General features: G+C 52.7%; 2 protein-coding genes across 2 annotated transcripts in view; both read right to left on the bottom strand.

Annotated features, from left to right (window-relative positions):
- LOC310922653 (phospholipid-transporting ATPase IG-like) overlaps nt 1-5,850 on the bottom strand; it is a 55,876-nt gene extending 50,026 nt beyond the window's left edge. Inside the window, exon 1 of the mRNA XM_083883358.1 lies at nt 5,837-5,850. The gene's annotated coding sequence lies outside the window, so the exon portion shown is untranslated. The remainder of the gene's footprint in view (nt 1-5,836) is intronic.
- A 9,702-nt stretch (nt 5,851-15,552) lies between these two features.
- Nucleotides 15,553-19,119, bottom strand: ARL13A (ARF like GTPase 13A; the record flags this gene model as incomplete). The annotated part of the gene is made up of 8 exons (XM_083883205.1): nt 15,553-15,629; nt 15,923-16,024; nt 16,362-16,566; nt 16,648-16,741; nt 17,056-17,172; nt 17,494-17,743; nt 17,980-18,050; nt 19,061-19,119. 8 exons carry the CDS (start codon nt 19,117-19,119, stop codon nt 15,553-15,555), a joined length of 975 nt encoding a protein of 324 aa, XP_083739331.1.
- Nucleotides 19,120-19,501: the final 382 nt, after the last annotated feature.

Below are 19,501 nucleotides of genomic sequence, written 5' to 3'. Positions count from 1 at the left end.
AAGAAAGCTGCAAATCCCCAGGCAAACAAGGGAAAACACTAAAAAACCCCACCACTGAATCTCAATATTACTTGGTAACTGAAGCAGGAAAAATAATCTTGTCTACTTGCAAGACGTGAGGGAGCAGGCAGGGGCAGAGCTGTGGCCACAGCATTACATGTGGGGCCCCAAACCAGGCCTGGACACAGGTGTGCTGGACTGGAGAGAGCACAGGCAGGTGAAGTCCACAACACCCTGTGTATATGCTATACCCTGTGTATAGCACTGGCAAAACCTGCTCAGGAAAAACCAGCCCGTCCTTCCCAGACCTCAGAAAGCACAGAAATATTTCCAATATGAGCGGTGAGAAGCAGATTTCAATCTAGATGCCGAGGTAAGGCATTTTCCATTTTTGGGATAGCCTGTCTTGGCACAAGGTATGAGCTGCTGCCCTCTCCCCTCAGCAGGGGACCCATTTGGGCAGAGGAACTAGAGTAACCAGCTGAGCCACGCAGGAAAACCTCCCCACTGCCCTCTGGCCTCAGCACCCGCTGCCCACACACAGTAAATGCAGGAAACTCCCCTGAAAAATCCTACAAGCAAACATTTTCCAGGAAAGGCAAATGGGTTAACAGCACACTCACTCACCCCATGTCCAAGTTGCTTGGAAAATTCCCCCTTCCCAGGCACCCTGCTCAGCGACTCCCTTACCCCTGCAATGCCAGCTCCTCTGGCAGGCACATCTTGGCCACAGAGATGTTCCCTCACTTGGCCAGCACAGCATTGTCTCAGCAAAGGTAGCAGGCTTATATCTCCCAGGGGAACAAAATCCCACAGTGCAAGGAATTATACATCTGGGGTAAGAGATGCAAGCATGGTTCCATGGGAGGAAGATGCTCCCAGGGAACAAATGTGCATTGCTAAAAACATGACCAGTGGCAGACAACAACTAATTTGGGTGTGAAGGTTTCGTCTGACTTACAGATACCGTGAACGCTCTCCCATCAGCTTTGCTCACTAACATTTTTAAAAAATAAATCTCTTCACTAGAGACAGCTACAGCCAGAAAACAGCCATTTTAATCAGAAAGGAAACACATAAACCAAAGGCAACAGGATGAAATTAAAAGCAAGGCTGAAAAACTTGTTATTAATAGATGTCCTGTTTGCTTTTACGGATTTTATTATTAAAAGCAAATTGCCATATCGTCAGCTGCAGCTCCAGTCAGCTCAGTTCCAAACCTTTCCTGCACAGCCCAGACAATCATTATTACTCTTAGCAAAATGCCAACTGGGGACAAAAGTGGTATGGAGGGAAAAAGAAAATACAGCCAACACTCGTTATTCTCCACAGAAAAAGTTTCAGCATGCCACAAGTTTAATTAGAAGCATCACTTACCATTAATATTTGACTGGTGCTTTCCAGCCCTCCCTATAGCAATTTTTAAATTCCCCAAACTTTAACTGCCACATGAATGCTTCCACATAGCTGTTTAATCCAGCCAAGTTTTTTGTCTGAGTTTTATTTATTTTTAGCCAAATGGCTGAGCTATTTCTGGGAATAAAGCTACAGTTAGGAGACACTGAAGAGGAAATGGTTACAGGAACATGAGAAACCCTCAGGTCCTCCAGAACTTGAGAAACTCCTGTGTCCCCATTTTCCAGGGAAGGAGCACCAATAAGGGATTGCGACCTCAAGCTTTTTGCATTTCCATCTTCCCCATTTGAGCCTCCCTTGACTTCTCTGCGGTCAAGCATGGGCTGCCCTGTGGCTGCTACAGGGGAACTGGCCTGAGCACATGGAATGCTGCTATCACGCTAAACATGTATTGCAAAATAAAATTCCAGCAATTTTAGTGAAAAATTCAAGTGGCTTCATTAAAATCCATACTCTTTGGAGGTGTAGGATTTCTCCAAGCGGAACTGCTACCAGGTGTCACAGAGACAGCCCAGCCTCAGCCTCTGCTGCTTGCAGGTTTTTGTCACACCAATGAAAGCAAAACAGTTCTTGCAGAAGCTGGCAGTCAGGTACAAGGTATCTGACATGCACCCTCACTCTCCAGGTGTTAACATGACTAGATTGGGAGGGAAAAGACAATTCTTACAGCTTCCAACTTCTACCTGTAATCATCTTTATTATTAGAATAGGAACTGCAATCACACACTAATGTTTGGTTCACGCTCCATGAAAAAAAAACAAACTGTGAAAGAAAATCAGAGATATGCTCTGCGTCCAAAAATAGATTTTATTACACACTTGCTGCACACCCTAAAGATGTGAGTGTAAATCAGCATCCTCCAACTGCAGCCTTCCACAAGCCATACTCCAGCATCCCCCTGAGGTGAGCAGGGAGCAGCCCCACATTGCTCAATGCACCCCAGTGGCTCTCCCCATCCACGCCTGCCCCTTTACACCTATTCCCCAGTGCCAGTGGGGAATTCACTTCCCACCTAAAAAGTGACTTTGGGCCATATCCCATTTTCAGCCATCTGAATAGCTCAGTGGGGTGCCTTCTTGCAGAGGTCCAGGCAGGATCTGCCCCACAGGGCCCCATAACCAAGCTGGGAGTACCCTCAGTGCTGGCAGTTGCACAGGACAGACGGATACAGATGCCAGGAGAGCAGCGGAGGAGGAATATCACTGCAGCCTAGGACAAGGCACAGAGCACACAGGTCCAGCCCAGGGACCACTGCACACGCATTGAAGAGGCACCTTCTTTCCCCAACCCCAAGCAGTGTTGAGAACAAGCAGCTCACAACAAGGCCAGCACTTCCCAAACACCAGGGATTTGCTGGGGCACAGGCTGCAAAGAGGATCAGGCCCCAAGGTATTTAATTAAGTTGGAATAACACAACTAAGGTCCTATTGTAACACACTGCACAAACACCCAAATGGAAGAATTTTGCTCCCGATTACAGAATGTTTGTTCTTTTCTTACTTATCCTAGGTTCTGAACACAAACAGGAGAGCACCAGACCAAGGAACTGCACTGACTGCAGAGGCAGTAGACCCAGGACAGAGCACCGCAACAGGCCAGCACCATCCCAGGGGCTCAGACAGCACCCAGGCACCCCAGAGGAGGGAGAGCATCCTGGGGTGCTTCACCCACCATCCCAGCCTTCCTGCACCGTGAGCAAGCTCACCGTGAGCAGGGCTCACTTCCAGACTGGTCTTGAATAAAAGCAAATTGGGAGAAAAACTGAAAACAAGGAGCCCATCAGTAACTTCTCTTTCTGCATTTCTCACTTATTTCTTATGCCGGCCTGAGTGGGCACTGGCAGAGCTATGGTGCAGAGCTGTGGCCCCGGGGTACAGCTGTCTGCATGCACCCAAAGATATGGTGAGAGTAATACATGAAAAAAAGTACACTGTGATACTTTTTTCTTTGATGCACAGCACAGGGTCCAGCACTTCCCAGCAAGTCAGGAATTGGACAGTGCTCATTTCAGCCCTGTGAGGAGCCCAGCACAGCAGAGTAACCCCAGCCCTCTCCTGGACACCCACACACTTCCCCGCTCCACTCCCACATCCTCCCCTCAACAGCCGTACAAGCAGCAGGAGACCAAAAATACGACTCCAGTGCTACAATCTGTTTCCAAAAAAAAATTAAAGTTATATTTCAAGTTGACAGTATCTCCTAAAAGTGGATTAACCATAGCAATTCAATCCCACCTCCCCGCAGTGATCCCAGCCCCACTCTTCCTTTGACAGGGATTATTTCAGTGGTGCAAATCAAAGTTCAGAATCCAATTTGTTTCTGTAGAGCATCAGTCTGTACCCCTAGGTAGCTAAGCAGACCCACATGCACCACTTTACCCTTCTTGGTCTTTTTACATTTCACACCCTATCCAGGATAAGAGTTTATAGGAGGGAAAAAAGAGAGCCACAGTCATGTTGATAGGGCAAGTCACGTCCACTGTGCCTAAGCTGTGAGTGACAATTGGAAACAGGATTTTTAATATCTGTTGGTATTTATGAGCCTCAGGCAGAGACCACAAAGTGGAAAGGATAAAATGTTTGTCTGAGTAGCCCTATGGGACCTTAAGTGTCAGAAAACCTGCAGCCTTTAGTATCTGCAGTAAATTTCTGCAATGCCACTGCCACGAGCATCCCTTGAAGCCCAGCACCACCATCCATGACTGAGAGCAAGACAGCACTCTGGGGAGAGTTCCACAGGGATTGGTATAGGTTCCCCTCTCCTCCCACAGAGCAGGAGGGATTGGATGGACCCAAGCCCACTGTGGCACCCTGCAGGGCTAGGGACAGGGCAGAGCTGCAGCAGCATGGCAGGAGCTGCTCTATTGGCCAAAGGCTGATATGGGAGGACCTGTGCCACTTGCTCCAGCTTGATAACAAACAGCTCATTACTGCTGAGATGCTGCTTGCCAAGCCAGAGGGTGGAAACAACACCTAAACCCCCACACCAACACTGCAGATGACCTGGCACTCCATCCCGGTCCCTGAACAGAGCTGTTCCTCCAGCCAGAAAACCACCGCTACTCTCCCAAATAGATGCTGCAACAGCTCAGCCGTGCACAAAGTGTTTAGAAACACCCAGGTTGTGCTTGGGATGTTTTTTCTCCACCTCAAAGGACACCACAGCCAAGCAGCACTGAACCCCCCCTCCCCACACTGAAGGGCTGAGAGGTGACAGAGACTATGTGGGACCCCCGGGCAGGGCAGGGACTGCTCCTCACGAGTTCAGAAGGTGCTGGATGCAGAACCCAGCCAGGCAGCTCCAGCTTCCCACTCACAGGAGGCTGCCACCTAAAGCAGCTTTTAACTGAACTCAGTGGAGATGCCTCAAACCACAAACGCCTCTTGACATGACTGGAACACAAACTCCTGCGAGGGTGGGTGGGGTAGGAAGCACTCAGGGCAGAGCTAAACTCAAAAGGCATCAAAGCCAGCAATTCTGGGCACTGAGTTTCCACCTGATCTATCTGGTCCCGAGGCTGCAAAACAATGGTTGTTGCAGTAGGTGTGTTTTCCACACGGCTAACCCAGAGCCTGCAACAGAAACACAGCCTACCAACGCGAAAATCAACCCAAAAATCAAACTGTTCCCCGCCAAGCTCCGCAGTGCTACCTCCAGACTTCAAACAGAGATTCAGAGTCCCCTGTGCTACATACAAGCCTCGAAAATCTGGCAGAACTATCTCGCTCGAAACCAAAAGCGAACATGAGAGCACGTCTCCCGGCGGCCCCGGCCTTGCGGGCAGAGCCCATTATCCCGGCAGGTTCCCGGGTGGTGCCTCGGGAAGCGGCTCCGGAGCCTCCCGGGGTGTTCGGGCTGTGCCGACACCACACACGCACCGCCCGAACTCCAGGAACTTTGCTTACTACGCACTGCGCAATCAATGACATTGCTGAATAAACAGCAGCGCCCGAAATGATGTTAAAACGCTGGGTTTTCTCTCACAATTGCTGTGGAAAAGGAAAAAAATGAGTAATTACAGAGCCCAGGCCAAGCAATGAGGTCACGGTGAAATCTCCAGGCGGCTTATGTGGCAGCGGGAAGGGCTCGGGATGGGCTCGGCGGCGGGGGCAGAGCCCACATCCCGCCCAGGGCAGGAAGAGCCACGCGGTGTGGGGAGAGCGCTGCTGGGCCGGGGAAGTCCCTCCGACAGGTCTGCGGAGGAAAAAAACAAGGTCTGGGCTTTGGCAGCAAAGGTAACTTCTGGAGGGCTCGCAGGGTCGGATGGAGCCGCCGCTGAGGGGGCCGGGGCCGCGGGCGGACCTCGCGGAGAAGGGGATGCGCCCCGCGCCGAGCCTCCGCGGGAAAACAACCCCAAGACAAGGCAAAGAGGTAATAACAACGAACTTTTCCCCGCCCGCGCCCCGGCCTCGCACTTACCAAGCGGCTGAGGCTGCGGCGGAGCATCGCGGCGGCGCCCGGCCCCGCCGCGCTCACCGCCGCATCGCCCGGCCCGGCTCCTACTCGGGCTGCGGGCCCCACCGCCGCGTTCCGCGCTCCATGCCGCCGGCGCCGCCCGGCCCGGCCCGACCCGGCCCCGCTTTGTCCCGCCGCTGGGGGCGGTGCCGCCCCGGAGCAGCCTGGGAGGCGCAGCGCCCCGCGCTACCGCCGGCGGGAGCCACTGCGCAGGGCGGGGACATGCGGAGACAGGGCGCGGGGACACGCGGAGACAGGGCGCGGGGACCGGGGAAAGGGGGCAGAGGGACGGGGACACGGGACACGGGACACGCGGGGACGGGGACCGGGACCGGGACCGCCTCACCCCGACCGTTAGACCCACGGGCAGGGGCACACGGGGACAGGAACAGCCTTACCGCGCTGCCCTTCGAGCCCTGCCCTCCCCACGCCTCCATGAGCGCGGTCTGTGCCGGCTGCGGGGCCGCTGTGCAGTGCTCGTGGCACTGGACGGTTTGCGCCCTAACGGACCCTACAGACCATCGCCTTCCACCCCTCGTCCCGGCAGGGACGCTGTCCGCTAGCCGTGCTCAACCTGGCCTCGGGCATCCACACCTGAACAACCTGTGCCAAAACACTCTCGGACAGAAGAATTTCTTCCTAATATTCAATCCAAACCTGCCCTCTTTCAGTTTAAAAAGGGCTACCCCTTCTGTGACCTGCCCAAAGCGTCACTCCCCCTTGTCCTATAGCTACATACCCCATTAAAAGGCCTGTCCAGCAATCCTGCATCCACCTTAGGCACTGGAAAGGACTCTAAAGTCTCTTCAGAGTCTTCCGCAACCTGAACACCCCCAGCTCTCTCAGCCTGTTTTAGAGCATCTTCATGGCCTGCTCTGAGCTTGCTCTAACAGGTCCACAAGGCACTGCAGGTGGGGATCCCAAGGGTGGAACAAGTGGCAGAGCCCTCCCCTCACCTGCTGGGGATGCAGCCCAGGGCAGGATTGGCTTTCTGGACTGCGAGCACACAGCCCTCACTCCTCTGGTGCAGAACCCAGCCATGGTCACTATGCTCAAACAGCCAACACAAACACATCTTCTTGGAGCATTTTTCCCCAAGTCATGACTGACCACAGAGGCTGTTTAGAGTCTCTGGGTACTTTTCCCTACTAGAAACTCTTCCTGCCATGTGTGGCTTAGCCGCCTGCCAGCCAGGCCAGCCTATTCTCAGGGCAGCTTTGCAGCCTCTTAGCCCAGAGCTGCCCAGCACTCCCTGGTGCCTCCAGCCTTCTCTCAGGCTGAACACACCTCCCCTTTCCCCGGGCTGGGACAGCGCAAGAGGGGAAGTAAAACTTGCCCAAAATGCTTCCTCCAGGGAGCTTCTCCTCAGTCAAGCAGGCACAGAGCATGAGAATATTAATGTAAACCACCAAAACTGAAAAAAACCGAGATGTAATCTTACAAAATCTACATGTGTTTCTTTGGTTTTGAACACCAACTTGAAAAAGACAACAAGGAACATGACAAAATCTGCGTGTGGTTGTTATGTTTTCAACATCAAATTGAAAAAGATGAGATGTAACCTAAAAAAGTCTACGTGTTTTTTATTATGTTTTCAACACCAAGTTGAAAAAGACAACATGGAACCCGACAAAATCTACATCTAGTTGTTATGCTTTCAACATCATTATTGCCTAGTAATAAGCCAGCCTTTTCCGGAGCAATATCCTCTGCAACAGGGTAGGGAGTTTTCCTGGTGCTGCCCCTTGCTGACAGCTCCAAGCACCTCCAGGAGTGGGGCAGGCTCCTGGACCCCAGTGCCCAGGTGTCACTGCCATTTCAGCAGCTTGCATTGCCCCCTTTTTAAAGTCACCTTCTTCCTCGGAAACTGAGCAAAACTCACCTTGTGGCTCCCCAACTGGGCCTAGAGGATAACTGGCAGCTTCCAGAGACTTGGAAAACACACAGAGATTTTTCACTTTGCATTTTTAAAGTGAAAATAGCATCATATTGATTTTGGTAAGGCTAAACCCAGTCACATTTGCTCTACATAAGCACCCACTGTCTGGCGGTTTTACACAGTGTGATAAATCTGAGCCTGCCCCAGCACCAAAATAGAAGTCAGGTGTTGGATAGGCAGGGAGTTTTTTAAACCCACTTCTCCTGAGGCAGATGGATCAGTGAAGGCCCCCACATCCCTGCTGAGTAAGGCAGCATTCCTGAGGGCACAGCCAGCACTCATCTTTATCCCAAGGGCAACCTTCCCTCTATTCCCTGTGCAGCTGTGCTATTACTCACCTTTCCAGACAAAGGCATAACCACAACAGAGGAAACCAGAAAACAATGCCAGGCATTTTAAAATAATGAATGGCAATTGTTAAAAATCTTAATATAATGCCTAACCAGTCTGGCTGTAGAGTTCACTCCCTCACAAAACAACAGAGAACTAAAGTTAGACCAACACTAGCCTGCAGCTTTTGCCTTGCTTTTTGGGTACTTGCATAATGTTTTCTAGCCTGTTTGTGTTGGCTAGGAGAGGGAGCTGTTGAAATCAGATATTTTTCCTGTTGCAGAACTCTGTGGTAGGTGCTGAACAGACCAGGCATGCTCAGTGAACCACCAGCCTTTGGGGTTAGGCACCTGCATGTTTCCAAAGGCCAAGGCAATCTGGCTTACCTGGCCCACAGAAAAATAGCTCTATTCTCCTCCTCAATAAATTGCTACAGGTACAGTTGGTCCTCACCTTTCACCTGAATTATTTGATCAGGAGAATCAATTGGTCTTACCAGCAGAAGAGAGAACCTGTGCAGCTGCACTTGTTCTTACAAATTCCTGTGGCATACACATTTCAGCCCCTACCCAGTTAAGTTTGAAATGCTGGTGCCTTAATTATTTTAAAATTTGCTGGGATTAGAAGCAAAATTCAAGACTTGGACAATGATACAGAATTAAACATTAGATGATTCACTTTAATGCACTGTCAACAGGGACAGAGACCCTTTTCCAGGGAGCTCCTGGATGAAATAAATCCAAGCAGGGAAAAGCTACAGGTGAGTGTCTGGTCTCCCAAACCCAGCCAGAGCAGCGCCATAGTGTCCTGCTGTGATCCAGATTGTTTAAATCCACTCGTCTCCTTACTTAACCCTGCAGAGCCAAAGGCAGGGTTTCACTGGAGAAACCAAGGCAGCTGTCATCCCCCGTTGCTGTTGACACAGTGGCCCTGGGGCAGCTAAACCCTCATCTCAGCAGAAACCAGCCCTGCAGAGAGGAAGCAAACAACCGTGACTGGGCTTTTTCACACCCTGGAACAGCCTGCGCAATTCCACTGCTGCTTTGGTAGCAATTATATCAGTTCATGTGTCTTTACGAGGAAAATCTGGTTTTAATGTGCCTTGTAAAGCCACAAATGGTGTGCAGAGGCTCAGGCAGTACCCAAAGGGCTGCTGCACAGAGCCGGCAGGGTCTCTGTCCCACTCTCAGGCATGCCCTGCCCATGGAAAGGGACCACAAAAGGCAGGCCCCTCTCCGAGGAAGCATTTTGTACCATACAGCTTGGTTGGAGTCCATTGTCACTTCAATTAGTGCAGAAAATGAGCTATCCAGCACATCAGCCAAGCACTCAGACTGCAAACAGAGCGACCGAGGGATTCCCTTGAACACCTCACAGCTTGAGCAAATCCATTAAATCCTCTCACGAAGCAGTTTTCCTGTCCTTGTTTTGACTGTTTACGGCCATGGAGGTTTTCGAGGTTCAGTCCCCGGCAGGTACCACAGCAGGAGGTGGGAGCCGAGCTTCCTTATGGCCTTGGGACGCACGCTAACCCTCACCGCATTGTGGGTTGTTATGTTTTTTGATTAACATTGATTTCTGCAGTGTTCTTTGCTTCTTCTGCCATCGTGTGGCCACTTGGAGGATGAAGAGCCGCCTATAAAACCAGCAATCGGCTTTTCCATGTCTTCCAAATACTGTATGGATTTTTATAATACCCGACGTGGTATGAAGTCAATAGAGATGTATTACTCTCATCAAGGTCCTTCCCACCGCCTGGCAGGTACCACAGGTTTGAATTTAGAGTTGGTACAGCTCCAAGTAAGTCTCGTTAATCCAAGTGTAGGCTGACAGCTACTTTATTGCAAGGGCATGAACTGCCCATTGGCTTGCTGCTCCTCACACCGGGCAAGAGGACCCGGGAAAAGGCACTGGCTGATGAGTGCCACCCACTTCTGAGGCAATCCTGTCCCCCTGACAACCATTCCAGGGCCATCTCCATCTGGGAAAGGGAGTTCATGCTTGGGGCTGCTGCAGTCACAGCACTCTGGAGAGACAGGCAGGGCTCTGTCGTGATCCACAGGGACATCACAGTGTGCCAGGATCGCTGAGGAATGCCAAGGAGAAGCTGACACCATTTTTTCCTTCACTTCTCCTGAATGGGACAAATCCTTCACTCACTTGGTGAAAGAGGTTTTATGAGAAATGAGAGCATTTTTGCCAGCAGATTCCAACAGAGAATTTTTGTCTGTGCATACCTGAGACTCTCAAGTCTACCCTGTGAGCACAGGGTGACCAGCAGGCACAGGACCAGGAGCTCACTTGCTGAAAGCAGCCAAAGCCACCCAAATTCTATATCTGCTGGAATCCTACCTATGGCCTTTAGCTGCTGACACCTCTGGCAGTGGTCACTGCCTCTCAGCAGGGCAGGGTGCAGATTTCATCCTCTCCTCATGCCCATCTGCCTGGAAAAAACAGGTTTCCCCTGGGAGTGGCCAGCAAGTCCTTTGTGTGTGTGCATGGGTGTTCCAGAGAGGGATTGCATCACTCTTGCAAAACACCCGTGAGGGAGGGAAGCCAGTAACTGTCTGCAGAGGGGTGTGCACGGATCTGTGCCTCCAGACCTCCCTTGGAGCCTGTGCATCCCACCCCATTCCCCCTGGGCCAACAACAGCTGGGCACATCACCCAGCACCAGTTCCCCAAGCCCTGCCTCACATCTGTGCCCAAAACATTGGCTTTAGGTTTAGGACTTCCTCTGTGATGTCACAACTTGCAGCAGGGACTTCCCAGGGAGTTCTCCTATGCCTTCCAGGGAAAAGGAAGGAAGAGGCAAGTTCTGAGCCAGCACAGAGCACTGTGGAGTCGACTCAGCAGTGACATCCACACTGCAGTGTCCAGGACACTAGGGGACGTGCACATGCTTTTCTCCACCCATCAAGTGCATTTTCAGCCAGTTTATCACTCCACCAGCAGCTTTCTTTCCTGGAGCAGGGCACAGAGCTCAGATACTGGTTGCTGTGGGCCTCTGAAGCAATTGTACCTGCAATCTATGAATACAAGCCTAGCCAAAATAATATACATAGAAAACCCCTACCAAATCACCCCCAAACCTCTCCTACAGCTGCACTATCTGTGGAAGTGGGGCATAAGGTCTAATCAGATAGAGGGCTTGGGTAGCAAGATAAGGTATTTGGGCTACAGTCTTGCTAAACTCACCTGCCCTGAAATATAAGCGCAGTTTAAGAAGGTGAAAGTCCTCTCATAGACAAGGTCTGAGCTCTGGTTCCTTCAGGTGATTTTCAAATGAAAAATTTTGGTTAATAATTTGGCCCTTGATCTCACATCCAGAGATATCCTGTAGCAAAAGCCCTTCTAATTAATACACTGATAGTCTTTCTCAAGAGACACTTTCTCCTTATATTGTGAAATAACCTCTTCAAATATGCAGCAACTTACAGAGTGATAACTTATGAAAGAGAATACCAATTTTAGTTAACAAAATGTCCCTTTTGAAAAAGAAGGCTTTTTCTTTCTCAAAGGAGGAAAACCCAGCAAATTTATTTGATACATGCTGTGACAAATCTATATACCTCAGACCCTAGCATATTTCCTGGTGCCCCAAGACAAATATATGTAAATAAATTTGATTATATCCTTCTTCCTTCTGCCAGCAACAATGTCTCCAACAAGGCTCATTTAACTTAGAAAGGGAAAATTTTCATAGTTTCCCATTTTCCAGTCCTTGGTCTTCTCCTTTCCTACAAAGTCTTAATAGCCTCTTTCATGACAATCAGAAAAAGCTTAGGGAGTTACTGTCAATGAATCCAGCCTTGTTTTTTCTAACATTTTTTCAGCATAAATGACAGCAAACACGCCAGATCTCATTTTCAGTGTAACACAACAGAGGGTCTACAACAGGTAACAAAACCTCCAAAAGAAACTCTGTGCATGGTTACTCATTATTTAACATGTTGAGAGCTGCCTGTTATCACATATTTGCAATATTTTGAATGATCTCTTGAAAATCACCTGGACCATGGTGTGCTCGTCTAAAAAAAAGTTGAGCCACTTCCCAACACTCACTATTTCAACTGGGAAACTTCCACAAGAGCATGCTGGCACCCAGCCCACCCCAGTTAGTCAGAGAGTAGAACCTGCAAGCAGGAGAAAATGTACATAGCAACCAGCTTCTCAAGTTCAAAAAACCACACACCCCAGGCTTTTATCAACCTTAACACCCATTCCAAGGTTTAAAATCCACTTACCTTTTTATGCATGTTTATTTAAACCTGTACATACTATAAACGGCTTTCAGACAACAGTGTAACATGGGAGAAGAGCCCCACACCCTCCCAAGGCACAGCAAAGCCAAGGAGCAGGGGCTGCTCACCTTTCCACCACAGCCACTGCTGTGGTGGGGTAAGAGGTTTGTTTTAATTAATTTTTGTACCTTTGTTACAAAGCAGGGAAGGGAGAGCTCCGTGTGAAAGCCCCTCAGCAGCCCAGACCCCAGCCTCTGTACCCCAGTAACCTCCTGCCCTTTCTCTGGCTGTTTATATGCCCCAGGACAGGTTATGGGATTTACAGATGAGCTGGGGAGGAATGAGAATCACCTACAGGCACCCCACACAATGTGATCCAGTCTGAGATGCCCTCAAAAAGCACTTGCTGGCTCCTTCTATAAATTTGGGTTAGTGAAGAACAAAGACCTGCCATGGTTTTCACACATCACAAATCTCTATCCCTTGTTAAAGTTATTTTCCTTTGTCAGGCATGGTTGCTGATGGGTTCTATCACCCCACAGCTCCCTGATGTACAGAGCACCACAGGACCACGCTCACCTTCCCTGTCCTGCCCCTCAGAGCATGGGCCATCCTCACTGCAGGTGCTAGGAAGGCTGATTCCCAGAAGGTGTCTCCATGAGAATCCTGGAAACGGTTATGAAATCCTCAATGGTTCCCACTCCCCTGGAAACACTAATGTATATGGGGAGAAGACACAGTTTAGGTTTTATTCATAAAACACAACACTGGATGTGCAGCAGCAGAGATGCCTGTACATCTCGAAAACAGCTTGGTGTGGAAAACCTCCTGCCCATGAGTGTGGGGCAAATCAAGGGTTCTCAGAGGTGATTTCAGAATCAACATCACCCTCCCCATCCTACTCTGAGGTAGAATGGAGCCGGGAGGGGCCATAACATAAAGTGTAGTTACTGGCTAAGCCCAGCCAGTGTGCAGAAAGCAAAATTTAATGACATTGGAAAAAGCACAGCAGGGCCATGGATGAAACTAGAGGGGCTGACAGCCCCAGCACATGGACCCATCTTACAGGCTCTGCTCCAGGTCTTCCTGCTGCCTGGAAATATTGGTGGTGTCCTGTACACAGGAGGACTTGGCAGTGTTTTTAACACTGACCAAGCAGTGCTCTTCACAAAACAGCAGTAGGCTCACTCTTTGACTTCCAGCCCACACATGTAAATTTTGGTAATGATAATGCATCAGGAAACCAATTGTGCAAAGCAACATCAGTATGAGGAGGTGGGAGGTGCATTTCCACAGACACTTGCTAAAACACCTCTGTATGTCCTCCTGGCAGCATAGAGTTATCGGGCAAGGGCAGACTCCATCTCTCCCTCTCTCCATCCTCCAGGCTCAGAAGGACCCAGGCTGTGGAGAGAGCTGCTGGTGACCTTGCTGGCAGATGTGGGTCTCTGAGTGAGCCACGTGAAGAGCTGCAGAAATGCAGAACTCACACACCACTGTACAGCAATGCAGCCACGGCCCAGGCTGAGGCGCCACAACAGTGCTGGTGGGACCAGACACAACATTTTGCCTACCATGATGCTCCTGAGGTGGCTTCTCTGGAAACTGGAAAAGAAGGACATACTAGATAATATCCAAATGCTGAAATGCAAAGCAGGGTTGTGCCACCCAACTGGTTCCCTGTAGAAAACACTGTTGATACTATGCACAGGAGATGGAAAATGTGTCTCTCCAGAGCAGCTGCTGAGGCACTGTGTCCTGATTCTCAGCACATTTGGGGCTCCAGCACTTTCCAACAAACCCGAAATTCATGGGAGGGTACCTCTCACCACCATTTCAGAATTAGTCTCCACTTTACCCTCTACCCCACAGCACCCACATCACCGGGAACTCCACCAGACTGAGACAAGGGGTTACTGAAAGTGCTGTATTTACAGGCCAGTATTAACTTCTGCTGTTGTTATTTACAATTCATTTACAAGTAATCTTTGTAGTCACCAACAGTTGAATACAGCAGAGTTAGACAGAACTTTATGGCAAGCTGGCAAGGCAGAGTAGCCAGTTTCTCTTCTTATCCCCTTTCAGCCCTGCCAAGGGAAGGATTTTTGTGATTTGCCTTCCCCTGGACCACAAAGGCAGTGCCTGTTAATCAGTAATCACGGGAACAGAGGTGACTAGTGCACAGTTCAAGTTCTAACACAGTTTGTTGCAGGTGTCATGAGAAAACCACACAGCTCCTGGCATCAAGTAAAGTGTCTCCAGGGCTCAGGGCTGCTTTCCTGGCCCATGCACTCTGCAGAGCTGGGAGCAGGACCCCGCTGGCACAGGGGTTACTGTCCCGGCACAGCTCTGACACACCTGCTGTGTCACAGGGGCTGTGCTGGGACACGGATGTGCTGCTGCCTGTGTGTCAGAGCTGAGCTGAGTGCACATCAGGGCCCACCTGGGGCAGCAGAGTGCCAGGCTGCCAGTGACAGTGTCCCTCCTGGAAAGATGGCAGAATCAGAAGGAATGATCCTGGGGAAGGAGTCTCCAGCAGCCTCAGCCACCAGCAGCCATTTAACTGGAATTTTCACTGACGGGCTGCAGGGTGCACAAACCCGGGCATCACCTTCCTCCAGTGTGTGAAGAGGGTCCTGACAGCCCTGCCAGATGTGGCCGAGGGCTGAGGGTCTGCTTCTCTGCAGACCACCTGGGACTGCCCTCCCTTCACCAGCAGGGAACGAGAGTGTTCCAGGCAGTGATTGACGGGCCAGGTCAGCTCTTGACTGACAAAGACAGCTTTCCCAGGGCACGGGTCAAGTCAAGAGACAAGCTTTCCCCCTGGGACGTCTGCTCGGATCTTCCTCTCCTGCACAGCCTGATCCCGGTTTAGACGGAGTTTTCCACAGAATACTAACAGGGGGCGGCAAGGGGCCGGCTGTTCCCTTTTTTGATGGATTTGCAGCCCGGCTGCCAGAGAGGCGTCTTACAAATGGACTTTTGGCTCGCCCCTGTGGATCCCTGGTTTTCAAGCCGTGCAGGAGACAACGATGCTGTTTGGACCCATTTCCCAGCTCTGCCAGCCCTGGCCGAGCACCCCAGCAGCTCTGCACCACCATGGGTCCCACTGCCACTGCACTCCGGGTCTTCCAGGGGCACACAGGCGGTGCTCTGTGCCTCCCCTGCTCAGGGAGCGATGGCCGACGGCTGCTTCCTCTGCTCCTGCCTCATCCTCAGAGCCAGCATCGCCCGCCGGTACAAATCTGGGAACAAGGGAAGAATCAGGCACTGCCCTGGAACCAGCTCCATGCTCCACCTGGCAACCTGCACCAAGCAAGGGTTGCAAGGATGCCCCAGGCTCCAGCACAGTGCGCTCATGTGGTCTCCCTGCATCCCAGCTCACAGCATCTGCCTCCACAACAGGCCCACCTTGCCCTGAAGCAGCGCTTGTCCCGTGTCCCCACACCAAGCACCCCATGGCCAAGTGTCCTTGCACAGCTGCCAGCAGGCCAGACCTCTGATGCTCTCAGCAAAATCTGTCCTGAGAAATACCAACCAAAGGTGCTTGAGACCTCCTCACGCTGCTGCTCCAGAGAAGGTTCCCATGACTTGATTTTATTCTTGATTTTCTTCTTTTTTTTCTTTTTCATACCCTGTGCTGAATGGAGAAATACAAAATTTCAGACACCACACACTTAAGTAAGGATGCCTGTGTCACCAAACCAGCTGAGAGGACTGCTGGTGGCAGGTTTGCAGCCCTCCATTGCCTCTGTGTATCATCCCCTGTGGAGACACTCAGATGTCACTCCCCTTCCCCTCTGGATTCCTGCTCTGCACTCAGCTGATCTGCCAGCAAAGCTGATGGAGGTGGCAGGCACCAGTGGTCCAACGTTTTGTCACGTTGCCAGGCCTGGCAACCTCCCTGTAGGGTGGCTCTGGAGGTCCTGACATGCTGGTGCCAGCAGAGCTGGCAGCCCCCCACAGACCCCTCTCACCTGGGTGAGGGGTGGCCATCCCCATGGGTATGGGCTCCTCCTGCTCGACCCTGTTGGGGAGTAGCAGACCCCCGGCAGCCCCTGCACAGCTGTCACCCTCTACTCCCAGTCCTGCTGGCTCTTCGGCTGGGCTTGGCTGCCCCAAGCCTTTCTTCTTCACCTTCGCCTTCCTCTTCCTCCTCCTGGGGCCCTTAGTGCTCTCCTCCTGGGCGAGGAAAGGGGGATGAGGAGAGGGCGGCAGAGCCCCTCTTCCACCCCGTCCCAGTCCGGGGTCTCACCCACTCACCAGGGGCAGGAGGCGGCAGACGGGGCGCGCCGCCCGGGGCTCCCCGTTCTTCCCGGCGCCCTCACGAGCATCTTCCCCGGGGGGCGGCCCGGCCCTGCGGGGGAGAGCACAGCGGGGATGAGGACGAGCGCTGCGGGGACAGGACGGGGACGGGGACACGCACGCACCTGCGAGCGGGCTGGCGGACACGGGGGGCCCGCGGGGCCGGGGCGGTGTCCGGCGGGGCCGGGGCGGCGGCGGCGGCGCGGAGGAGCCAGCGCAGCCCCTGCAGGGTGGCGCGGGCCGGGCCGGCGGGGGGGACACGCTTGGCGACACAGGGCTCCTGCAGGCGGGCAAGGTGTCAGCGCGGTGGCCCCGTGGCGATGGGGAGCGGGGAGCGAGGAGCGGGGAGCGAGGAGCGAAGCCAACCCCGCACTCACGATACGACAGGGCGAGCGGTTCTCGTTGACCAGCCGCTCCAGGCACAGCCGCTCGATCAGCTCGCAGGGCAGCAGCGCGGCCGCTGCGTCTTGCTTGTTGGCCAGCCTGGGGCACGGGGAGAGCGGCCGTCACCGTCACCCCGGCCCCTGGCGCCTCGTTGTGCGGCGGCAGCGGAGGCTGTGTGCTTTCTCCCGGTTCGGCTGCGATTAGGTGAAGCGTTGCCCCAGCTCTCACTCGGTACTGGAGCCCCCTCCTCGCCTCCTCTCCATGGATGCTCCGATCTCCCAAGTACTGCTGGGGTCCTCATGTCCCCACGCCCCCCGACAGCTCCGTGGGCTCCACATCCCCTCAGCAGCCCAAAATCCCAGCAACAGGTTCCCACCTCACCTCTCACCCCCAACCTCACAGGTTGCATCCCAATCTTACAGCAAGACGGGCTTCCCGGAGACATCAGGGTGGCTCAGGACGCGGCTCAGGACCTTGCGGGCCTCCTCCATCCGTGCCAGGTCAGCGGAGTCCAGGACGAAGAGGAGCCCGTGCGCCTCGCTGTAGTGGCTGCGCCAGGCGCTGCGGGAGCGCTGGCCCCCGGACAGCTCCATCAGCGTCACCTCGAACCGATCCAGCCGCAGCCGGGTCTGGCCGGGCTGCGCATCGGGCAGCACCTCCCCGGCCAGCGCTGCGTGTGTGGAGAGAGCAGAGAGCTGGCACAGGAGCCCAGAAGCATCCCTGTCCCCTGTGCCCCTCCTGCCCCAGCCATATCCCCACTGCCAGGACTGCCTGTTACACGGCCAGTGCCCTGCACACTGCCTCAGAGCAGCGGCTGTGCTACAGAAGCCTTAGTCCTTTGATTTCAAAGGACCATAAAGTAGCTGCCTCCATCTGAGGCTGACTCTGGGTTGTGCTGCTCCTCACCTCTCTCTATGTCCATGATGATGGAGGTTTTCCCTGCATTGTCCAGCCCCATGACAAGGAGGGTCAACTTCCTGGGGAGAAACAACAGTAGGTGAGCATCCCAGAAGAAGGCTGTGCTCCCTGGGGAGCAGCGGCCACCACCGCCCCTCCGGGCAAAGGACCCTGCCCATGGCAGCTACACCTCAGCCAGGAGAGAGGCAGGATGGTGACACAGGTACTGTCTGAGCTGGGGGCAAGTGCAGGGACAACCCTTGGGGCATGGGAGAGGATGAGGACAGGCACAAGTGCCTGGAGCTACTCCAACACTGTGGGACAGCCACAGGTGCTTTCTATGGCAAGGATTTATTTTCAGATCATATAGGATTAAGCAATTATATGCACAGGCCAGCATGATTCTTCCTTATATGCAGTCAATGATTACTCCTTCCTTGCAGTAAGTTTTGAGCATACACAGGTAGGGAAAGGTAGCAAGGATGATTTTATGAGATTCTGCCTGGACTCAGGTATTTTTCCAGTTGCTAAACAGTCCTGTTCACTCTCCAGCCACATGATCCACCAGAGCCACATAGACAACATATTCTCTGCCACTGACAAGCCACTACAGTTATTTGCAATATAATTTTCCCCCTTAAACATATAGAGCATGCTGCCTGGCAGTGCAGGTGGCACGGCTCCACCTACAACATTACAGCAGGTAAGGTGTCCTCTCTGGAGGGAGAGGACCATCAATCAACCTTCTTGCTGTGCTGTCCCAGGGAATTAACCTGGATGTCCTGACACATGCAAACAAGGCAGGTGTTTCAGTGCATCCTCCCCAGGAACTGCTGACTCTGCAGAGCCGGAATCCCAGTGGAACCATTCTCTGAGTTGTACTCCTGCCCAGCCTGCTCCCCTGCCTGCCAGCTCCTGCCTGCTGCAGGGGCAATGAGGACATATGTGTGCCTTGTTCAGCAGTTTGGGGACAGTTCCAGCAGGGGGAACGTGTCTTTCCCTGTCACCACACTGGTGCCTTCACCACTCATAAACACGTGGGTAAATATTGTCACCCCTGGGAACTGCAGGAGGGGGCACAGGCACCTACCTGATGGGCTCCTGTATGGCCTGTAGCCACAACCAGCAGTGGGAGAAGAGGTGGAACATGGTCTGCAGCCCTGCACAGAGGGGTGGCCTCTCTCCTATGAAGTGAGCAGCCCAGCATGTCCCTGTGCTTCATCCTCCTGCCTGGGCTCTATCTTCACAGCAGGGAACATCTCATCCTGGGGTGTCCTGTCCCACGGCACAGCACTGCTGCCTCCAGTCTGGTGCACACAAGCCAAGCCTGGAGAAAAAATCTGTCCTTCTGGACAATACCCGATGGGCACAGACCTTCCAGCCAGACCCTGCTTCCACAGCCCCTCACATTAGGGGTGCCAGCCAGTCTCTCTCACCTGCTCATCCCCACTGCACAGCCTCTGCTCACATGCCCTTTGCGTAGCAGCTGCTTAAATCTAATCTGGATTTAAATTACTTATTCCTCCAGGCT

The sequence above is a fragment of the Zosterops lateralis genome, assembly GCF_965231275.1.
Source record: "Zosterops lateralis genome assembly, chromosome: Z".
NCBI lineage: Eukaryota > Metazoa > Chordata > Aves > Passeriformes > Zosteropidae > Zosterops > Zosterops lateralis.
This window is presented reverse-complemented; position numbering and strand designations above follow the sequence as displayed.